This window comes from Lethenteron reissneri, chromosome 53 (assembly GCF_015708825.2).
Source record: "Lethenteron reissneri isolate LAM-NWPU_2019-01 chromosome 53, ASM1570882v1, whole genome shotgun sequence".
Classification (NCBI taxonomy): domain Eukaryota; kingdom Metazoa; phylum Chordata; class Hyperoartia; order Petromyzontiformes; family Petromyzontidae; genus Lethenteron; species Lethenteron reissneri.
This window is the reverse complement of record NC_083831.1, coordinates 4,451,231-4,461,526: the sequence shown is the minus strand read 5'-3', so window position 1 is coordinate 4,461,526 and position 10,296 is coordinate 4,451,231. Positions and strand designations below refer to the sequence as shown.

General features: G+C 49.2%; 1 protein-coding gene across 3 annotated transcripts in view; it reads right to left on the bottom strand.

Moving 5' to 3' along the window:
- Positions 1-3,783: 3,783 nt before the first annotated feature.
- Positions 3,784-10,296, bottom strand: part of LOC133356254 (ribosome-binding protein 1-like) — a 66,338-nt gene continuing 59,825 nt past the window's right edge. For all 3 annotated transcript variants that reach the window (XM_061573647.1, XM_061573648.1, XM_061573649.1), the window contains 5 exons: positions 9,820-9,918; positions 9,025-9,117; positions 7,585-7,668; positions 5,743-5,847; positions 3,784-5,364 (listed from right to left, as the gene is read on the bottom strand). In XM_061573647.1, the coding sequence (XP_061429631.1) occupies positions 5,344-5,364; positions 5,743-5,847; positions 7,585-7,668; positions 9,025-9,117; positions 9,820-9,918 (402 nt within the window). In that variant the 3' untranslated portion in view covers positions 3,784-5,343. The remainder of the gene's footprint in view (positions 5,365-5,742; positions 5,848-7,584; positions 7,669-9,024; positions 9,118-9,819; positions 9,919-10,296) is intronic.

Genomic DNA, 10,296 nt, shown 5'->3' with positions numbered 1-10,296 from the left:
CAATTGGGGTTTGGGATTAGGGTTAGGAATTAGGTTTAGGGGTTAGGATTAGGGGTTCGGGTTAGGGTTACGGGTTATGGTTAGGGTGCGGGTTAGAGTTATGGTTAGGGGTTTAGGTTAGGGTTAGGGGTTAAGTTTAGGGTTAGGGGCTAGGGTTTAGGTTTAGGGGTTAGGGTTATGGCTGACGGTTAGGGTTGGGTAGTTAGGATTAGGGCACCTATACAGTTTTATGCCAAAATCATCAAAATTTTCATAGCTACATTTTCCAAGAAAAAGTGAATTCCTCCCTTTTGTTTAGCATTAGTATGTTATATATTGCATTAAAAGTTGGATATTTCACCTTGAACATTTCATGTAAAAAAGAAGCAAATCGGCATACTAACCTATGCCATTTTTGGCCAATATTGGCCAAATTTTTACAGCTTTCTTTTTCAATCCTACTAGTGGAAATACCCGGCGTTGCCCGGGTGAAAAATATATTTCTTAAAAACCTTACATATATATACACATATATACCAAGGTGTAATGCGGGCGTGGACGACCTTCCGGAGGTGACGTCATGGGGGGAGGAGTTACGTCACGTGGGGGAGAGGGTTCAGGTCTATAAAGGGAGAAACCAGAAGCAGTAGGGAGTGATCGGAGACTGGGAAAGTGTGAGGCCACGCAGGGCGGAGTGGGGAAGAGAGAGAGTGGCGAGATCGCCACACACACACACACCTCGAGGATCGGCACCGTCAGCCAACGGTGACCGACCCCGGGGCTGGAGGAGCAGCGAGGAGACTGCAGAGAGAGCAGCGGGTCTGCAAGGGGTGGAGTTCGGCAGCGGGGGTCTGCGCGACGAGACAGCAGCGGGTCTGCAAGGAGGGAAGTGGGCTATGTGAGCGACAGCAGCCTGGGGCTGCAGAGCGAAGAGTATATAGGGGAGTGCTGTGAAGTGGGCTACGTGAGCGATAGCAGCCTGGGGCTGCAGAGCGAAGAGTAAAGGGGAGTGCCGTGAGGGAAAAGAGATCGAACCCAAATAAAGGACACAGGACAGAGAGAAGCGTCCGAGTCTTTTATTACAAAGGTATTGTGAAAGCTCAGTGGGCCGTTTGTACATTTCTATACCAACAAATATATGAGAGGCTTGCACAAGTCCAAAAAGTTGTAGAAAGTGTGGGGTAAATAGTTGATGTAAAAGGTTTCCGAAAATTGTGGACCCCCCCCCTCCCCTCAAAAAATATAATTACCCCTCGTAGGTATATATACCTACACACCTTACATACAACAAAGTAGTATCTATTGGCTCTGTAGTAGTATCTACTGACTGTACCGTAGTATCAACTGAGCCAGTAGTAGCTACTGACTGTGTAGTAGTATTTATTGGCTGTAGTAACTACTGACCATAGTAGTATTTACTGGGCCTACAGTAATATCTACCGACTATATAGTCGTAACGACTAACTGTATAGTATCTGCTGACTACTTGTATCCACTGACTATAGTAGTAACTATTAAATCTATAGCAGCATCTACTCACTCTATAATAGTATCTATTGACTCTAGTAGCTACTCACCGTAGCAGTAAGTACTGACTGTATAGTAGTATATACTAACTGTAGCAGTATTGACTGACTGTAGTGGTATATACTGACTGTTTTAGTATCTACTAACTCTATATAGCAGTATCTACCAACTCGATATTAGTATCTACTATCACTACAGCAGTGTATACCGACTGAGGTGGTACCTGCTATCACTACAGCAGTGCATACTGACTGGTGGTACCTGCTATGATTATAGCAGTGCATAGTGACTGGTGGTACCTGCTATGATTACAGCAGTACATACTGTGTTGGTACCTGCTATGATTACAGCAGTGCATATTGTGGAGGTACCTGCTATGATTACAGTAGTGCATATTGTGGTGGTACCTGTTATGATTACAGCAGTGCATATTGTGGTGGTACCTGCTATGATTACAGCAGTGCATACTGACTGTGGTGGTACATACTATGATTACAGCAGTGCATACTGCTGTGGTGGTACCTGCTATGATTACAGCAGTACATACCGAGTGTGGTGGTACCTGCTCTGATGAGAGCAGTACGTACTGTGGTGGTGGTACCTGCTATGATTACAGCAGTACATATTGACTGTACTCACCACTCACCCTCACCATTCACCACTCACAGCTCACCCTCACCACTCATCCTCACCACTCACCCTCACAACTCACCAATCTCCCTCACCACTCACCCTCACCACTCACCACTCACCCTCAACACTAACCCTCACCACTAACCCTGACCACTCTCCCTCACCACTCACCCTCACTCTCACCATTCAACTCACCATTCAGCCTCAGCACTCACCCTCACCACTCACCATCACAACCACCACTCACCCTCACCACTCACCCTCACTACTCACCACTCATCCTCGTGGGGTGTCGAGGCCTAGTACCGTGCAGAGCCTCCGGCCTCGCCTAGATTGCCCACCCGGCCGAGGCTGGGTGCTGTGGCCGTTACCCCCCCCCCCCCCCCGCGCTACAATAATACTGTCTAATCGCTATAATTTTATTATCTACCGACCCTATGATAGTAATTGCACACATTGGGGTGGGGGGGGGAGTGAAGAGGACGTGAAACTTTGATGAATTTACCTCAGCGTCGCGTGTTAATGCGCGTGCATATTTTTAACGGGAATTAAAAATGGCGTCCACCCCGCAGCGACAGCGTTGCTGCCCGTTGCCAGGGGCCAGCCGCCCGTTGCCAGGGGCCAACCGCCTTCCCGCATGACACGTGCCGGTCGGCAATAGTAAGTAAATAAATAAATAGAAATCGCACGCAATCGATAATCGGTCCGATTTAAAGTTTAGAGACGAAAAATCGGAAATGCCTAAGTTTACCGCGGGGTCGGGGGCGTGCCCACCTGCAAAATTTTATCTCGGCGAACCCCACGGTCCGAGAGCTAAATCCCCTGGAAGCGAGCGTACGCAGACGGACAGACAGACAAAAAATTAATTATATAGGTTAGATATATTACGTAGAAAAGTTGGAAATTTCATCATGAAATTTTCAAATAAAAAATAGAAAATCGGCATGCTGCGTCAGAGTAGAGTGTAATGTACTACTGGGCATTAATGCTACTTAATCGACGCCTCCCTGTTGCGTGACACACAGATGCGAGCTGTGAGCGCCACTGTGTACCACGTGCAGAGGAGTCATTTGTTCTTGAATCAAGGGTGCCAGAGATTTATCGCATTTCTCACCCAACGCGGCATTCCCCACCATCGAACGTCAAGTTTGCGCAGAGATTAACAGCGTTAACTGCTGTGAACCTGGCAACCAGAGCTCCATTGCTGGCCACGGCTAACAACATCAGTGGCGAGTAATATTTCAAAACCCCGGAATAGCACGGTTGGCTACGTACGGTGCGAGAGAAGTTCAATATTTTAACTAGTCCCGGGCCCTCCCCATTCTTTGCCAACCTGCACTAAACAGCCTGGAGAAGTATGGCCAAACAACACCCAGTGGCCCACGTGCTGTGGAGAGACCATCGCCCAAAAGTGGATGACAAAGCTGTAAATGATTCCTATCGCGTAGGTTCTTCGCTGGTTGTCCGCGTGTTCCGCGCGACGTCCGACATCTCGCTTCGTGCGCTCGATTCGGTTCCAGAAGAAGCTGCCGGGGGACGCGGAGCGAAACGTCGGGCATCGTGCCAAAGCAACACGACCAGAAATATCTCACATTTCACTCAAGTCGCGCGATTGCAGACAACAACCAAGGATAATCGGAACCGTTCAATGTGCACTCTTTCAATCTTTTAATATATTAAACAGACGTTCCCGCCCTAGTACATCGTCCAAATGCTCCACGCCCACGTTTGGATCGTGCGTGCTTCACATCGTACGGTCTACGCGTTGGCTCGTCTGTTACAGTCGCTTTGGGTTCCGGTGCCGTGCATTGGGACAGAGTCAGAATGTTGCCCAGCCGCTCAATGGAGACCCTCCTATGGGGGTCACACCGTTGCTGCTTTGTAAGCTTCATGGGTCATATTGCATTTTTTTTAAACCGTTTTTGTTTTACTTACGGCTCTACCGGATTACACCCTACACGACCACAGTGCTGTCTTGTACAAAACCCACCTCTCGTTATACCGTTAGAACAAATCCACACCTTGCATTCAACGAATTGTCATGAGTCATGGGGCTGCAATTAAATTTAATAAAATCAACCCCCTAATGGTAGTGCACTCTAGTGGCTGCAGGGAGCGACATGAACCCATCACACGCAACAAACACGGATTTAAATAATCGATAACGTACACACGCGATTAAAGGCATGTATTTGCAAGCTTAATTGAGGAATCAATCTTTCCATTCCTACATAGCACGACACATACAATGGCTCTGAGCGGAGGTTGCACTGGATACAAACGAGTAGCTCGGCAGCGCGTCTTGGGGTAGAGAATCCCATGTTCATGACTGCGTTCTTAAGGAGAAAATCCTGAATCGTTTTCAGGCCACCAATTGTGAATTTCAAACCAAAAAATTTACTCTCAAGCTCTCTTTTTTATCCACACGCGCAACCGAGCCGCGCCGGGGCTATGCCAAGCCGGCCCTGGTGTGGGCTCCAGTCGGCACCAGGTTGATTTTCTCACGACAAAACATGAACGGCTGGACAATCGCGACGAACAAATTAACCCAGCAACCGCCCGTCGCTCTGCTTGGCCCAGAGATATATGCAGATAGATGTCCTGTGACCCCAACGCATCACGGTTTCATTCCGGCTCGGCACTTGGAAAACGGTAGAAAGCCACCTGTGCCATGAGGGGCCCCCCGTACTGCCGCTGCTCGAATGTGCCAGTGGGAAAGGGAGTTTGAGGGCTCCCAGATGCCAGTGCTGGGATATTTTACATCTTGAGTAATTTTTTTTCTTCTCCAAATCATGGTTATGTGGGGCAATTGCTTTCCCCCCTCCCTCCCCACCGCCAATAACAGCAGATATTGATTAATTTATTTAAGAACGCTTGCGTAGGCCGACAAGAGAGGGTTGGTCACAGATTATTGGTTCCACTATATTATGAACCTTGTTAGAATAGACCAGGAATTCTCAATTTTCAGTCTCCGTGACCCACTGTGGTGCAAGGGCTTTCATTTCGACGATCGTCTCTGGCGAGTGCGACGCGTAGAGGCTAAATGTGTGGTATTTAGATGGAGGGAGACTGCTGGGGGAACGGTGGTCGTAAATTACCGTAGCTAAGATAAACTATTGCCCCGAATGTTAGCAACTCAAGATTCAAAAAGGCTTGCAAACGGAGTTTCATTTTGGTAGAGGCCCGTTGTCGCAGTTTCTGGTCTCACATCGGATCAACCTCGTTCTGAAAAAACAAAACAAAAAACGAGCATTAAGTCCAACGTTAGAATTCGGCGAGCGGCAATGAGTTGGGTAAGCCTTTTGAGTTTCCACTGAACCCGAGAGGTTTTAATAATTTAAATTTTGGCTCCAAAGTCTGGGGGAACAGTGTGCGAATCCTTCCTTAAAATTGTAATAAATTCTTTTATTAGGCTTTCTTTGTTGTCAATTCGTATTCTAATTGTCAATTCAACATCGTGTCACAGGCAACCACAACCCGGGATTCCAACCCGGAATCTCCGTGCCACTGCCTCAAGATTTCCCTGAGCCACCCAACTGCGGGGAATCTTCAGGATTTGGATCACGTGATGACGATGTAGCGCGCGGGGAGTTGCTGTACTACCTTGGAGGGGTAGTCGCTGTCCTGGCTGATGTCATCAGAGCTGCTGCCTGCCCTGATGGCCTTGACTCTCTCCACTGTGTTTGACAGAGCCCTCAGGGCTCGCTCCTGCACAAGTGCACACACACACACACACGAAAATACATATAGTAACAAAGCCAGGTCCCCCGTATAGCCTTCACGGACTGTTGGGGCAAGTGCTGTTAGCGAGTAGCACCTACGAAGGACGGAACGGCGCACGAGGGGTGGGGGTGGCCAGCACCATGTCCTGGCAGCCCTTTTCTCCCGAGTGGCGATGTGTTTATACATCGCACCAGGTACTCAATTGGGGCCGAGTCGACCTCGGAGAAGCTCAGGACCGGTTCAGATAATCATCACATAGTACGAGCACACACACACACACGGACTCGAGCATAAACACATGCTACAAATGTGTAGAAAGATCTCCCGTATGAGCCTTCGACTGTTTGGCCAGGCACCGCAAGCGATCACCTACGAAGGCCGGCACGGCATACGAGGGGGTGGGTACGCCAACACCGCCTTTGTCTCCCCATTTCCCAGTGCCAATTGTTTACAAAGTACTCTTATAAGTCCATAATCAACGTTTTTGGGTTAGATCGCGTTATTTATAAATGTGTCGTAACCCTCCACCACCCGACACGGCCAATCAGCAAAAAAGTGTCACGTTGACAAAAGACAAAATAGTTCACTGCTTTAGCCCACCGGTGTGTTGAAGCGTGAAACCACAACATTTACAATTTTTGAGCACGACGTTTCGCTGGTAATTGCATCCAGCATCATCGGGCAATTCGCCAGAATGGTGAGGGGCTCTGCTCTTGCTCCCGGTCTTAAATAGAGCAGCAGCAGCAGGGTGACGTCTTATAAGGCTGAATTGGCTTCCTGGAGGCCCCGTGCAGGTTTAGATCTCACTCACCAATGGTGTTAGCCATGGGCAGGAATCAAACTTGGGTTGCTGGGTTTGCAGCGGTGTGCTACTACATCACTCCCAGGCCAACACACACACAGGTACAAAGACAAAGATCCCCCGTATAGCCTTAACAGACTGTAGGGACAAGTGCTGTTAGCGAGCACCTATGAAGGCTAGAATGGCCAGCACCACGCCCGACCACCTTTGTCTCCCCAGTGGCGATATTTACACTCCACACCAGGGTACTCATTTGAGGCTGAGTCGACCTAGGGGAGGCCCAGGACCGGTTTAGATAATCGTCACTGGTGTTGGCCGTGAGCGGGAATCGAACCCAGGTCGCCGGGTTCATAGCGCAGCGCGCTAACCGCTACACTACCGCTCCCCACACACAGGTACACGCAGGCAGGTGTGTACACACACACACAGGCTAGATCGAATACTCAGACAAGCACTCACATTAAAGGCACAAGGACAAAGATCCCGATGCAGCCGACAGACTTGTTGGGCTTTAGCTGTTTGCGAGCGCCTATATGAGCCGGAATGGCGTGCACACACATGTATGCGCACACACATGTATGTGCACACACAAAAGCGAAGGAGAGATGCACATCGACTTGACTAAATACGGTACGGCGTTAATTGATTTTCACCACACGCACACACTAGTGGTGGTGGCAGACATACGTGAAGTGGCCTTCAACGACCCTTGCAATACACATGTCCTCATGCGTAACGAGGCAATGTCTCCAAAGACCGTGTCAATAAAACCCGGACAAAAATGCCCGATGCACGGGCTTGTTGGCTTGGCTCTCCAGATGAGTGTTTTTATGGAAGCATCTGTGAATACAGCAAACATTCTGCAGCGGTTTCTCCATATGCGAGTGTCATCGGCAGGGTAAGGCCAGTTTAGAACGTACTTCGATCAGCTGTGCGGCAAGGTTGCTTTTCTCTTTCTGCAAGGCTTCCATACTGCCCTGCACTTCCAAACGCTCTTCCTGCAGCTGCAACGAAGAGCAGAGCAAATGTCAGAAATCCAGTCGCGTTAGAAAACTTAAAAACACTTTCAGAACCTAAATATACTAATAGGGGTTTTCCCCTTTTTTATGGCAACAAAACTGACACCTTTTGCAAGGAATCATGCTTACATTAACCACAATACTTGCAGTCAAATGCAAACAAAAAACAATACTCTGATAATTTATGCATTGTCTTTGAAACTGATTGGTCCACACCAGAGACAGCTTTCTTTGGAGCCTAGTCTCATATGGTGTTCGACCAGATGACGCCAAAATGCGCACAGTTCAAAGACAACGCACTACCAGAGTAATGAGAGCTCGGGGTGAGCAGCTACATCATGGGACCTCCTTTGCCAGTACCAAAATATACTAAGAAAAACCCTATTAGTATATTTGGTATACTAATAGATGACTTTCAGAGCCGTTAAAAGTTCATGCCAATTTTATACAAACTGCAGCCTGTTTCTCTTACAACGTCGCAGTTGCGTTCCTGAAGAACACCGCATTATCGAAATATCGCATTATAATAAATAATATATAATACGCGAGGTGCGTATGCAGGTTGAACAAAGTCTTGAGGCGCGTGGGTAGCATCTACAAATGTCCAGCAGCATCCCGCCTTGTGCGATGATGCTAAGCCGAGGCAGCCGTACAACCGCTTTTTCCGACTCGCTTGACGTAGTTCCCTTTACTCGATTGTGTTATATCCAATTCGCAGCCGCGTTATAACAAAAATGTGTTCCCCAATGCAGTCAACGCATCGTATCCAATGTGTGTTATGAAAAGACGCGTTGTAGGAGAAAAAACTGTTTTGGGAAACCAGAACCTAAACTAAGTGTTGGCCACCAGACCCTGCTGGACAGAGGTCGCAACCGGGTACCCGATACCCGTACCCTACCCGATACCCGGCTACCCGTACCCGGTCGGTTACGGGTACGGGTAGCCGTTTGTGACCCTGGTGCGGCCGGGTACGGATAGGCCGCGAGTCACTGGTGAGTCACCGTTTGTCACTCATTTCCCAACGTCTTGTCTCTTCTCACAATTCAAGTTCCTAGAATCAACCCACCCGCGCCTGCAGCATGGCTTCATCCCAGAGGTCGCAATCGGGTACCCGATACCCGTACCCTACCCGTACCCGGCCGGGTATCGGGTAGGGTACGGGTACCCGCTTGCGACCCTGGTGCGGCCGGGTACGGGTACGGGTAAGGAATCAAAATCCGTTTGCGACCTCTGCTGCTGGATCAAGGGCCGCCCCCTCCTCCATTCCCCGTAGGGCTCACTCCGTCCCATTCTGCACCTCTGCGGGCCACCCCAAAAGATTGAGGGGGCAACTCTCCTTACCGTGTGAACCTCCCTCTGTGCCTCGCAGAGGCGCTCTCTCCATCGCTTCTCCTCCGCCTCCACGCTGTTCTGCAGCCTCCAGAGGATCCCCTCCTGCAAGGGAAGAGTCGCCCCAGGGTTAGGCCCAGCGGGTCCCAAGATTTGGTTCGCAAGGCCATGGGGGGGGGAGGGTGGCCTGCGAAAATGTTGAAGATTCTACGATTTAATCCTTCACAATTTTCCCACAAATTTTTCCCGTCTCATTACAGAGCAGATTAACCCCTTTCCCGTTTGCAAGACGTCTTCAAGTTGGCAGGGTGGGTTGGGGGTCCCCGTTCACCGCCGAATCCTCGGAATGCGCAATCGGTTCAGCGTTAATTTTATTTAGAGACATAGCGTCGTTTTTAAAGACACCTTACTCACCGCAGAGAACCATAGTGACACGACCGCACTCTATGATAGCTGGCACAAAACTGGCACACGCCCTCCCGTAAGGTGATCGAATGGTGTCACCCACACAACACCAAGTTGTTTTTAACCGCTCTTGCCAAAAATCAAAAGCCCAACAGCCGTGCCTTTACAAATTTCACTTGATAAAATTTTACATAAGTTACCTCTTACCGTCTTAAATTTTTTATGTAGGTTGGCTAACTCGCATTTATTATGATCGCAGTAAATTCTTTAACAGGCGATGCAACAAGAATACTGGTCGGCGAGAACTTAGAGCCGGCTACAATGTCACGAACTAAACTTCACATTTAAACCGATGCCTCGCCAAGAATGAAAAAAACGGGCGTTTTGGCCAGCCGCCCTCACCGTGTCGGCCAAGACGGTCTTGTATCTGTCGCACTCGAGCTGCGCTGAGCTGTGCGACTCCTCCAACTCCCGCAGCCTGGAGTTGAGGCTCTGCAGCTCCTGCTCGGGATGCAGATCAACAACAACGACGACAACAACATCAAATACGGACGTCAATATCACTACTGTTGCTGAGGTCTTCATCTTTCGTACGGCTGCCGATGTAGATGCAGAGAATACGATGACAATTTCACATTCAGGTTGGCCATGGCCAGATAACCGCGTCAGCAGGAGCAGCGGAGTAGTGTATCGCCGCTGTGATGTCTCCTCCTTTTTTGTGGATTGGGGCAATGCCTCCGTTATGGATGATCACAGTCGCATAACCGTGGTCATCCAGAACAGATCGGGTGGCACAGAGCATCAGGGAGCTGACGTCAGCGCCGTCGAGGGGACTTGGGTTCGAATTCAGGTTTTGCCCGCCGGTGATTAAAGTGGGTT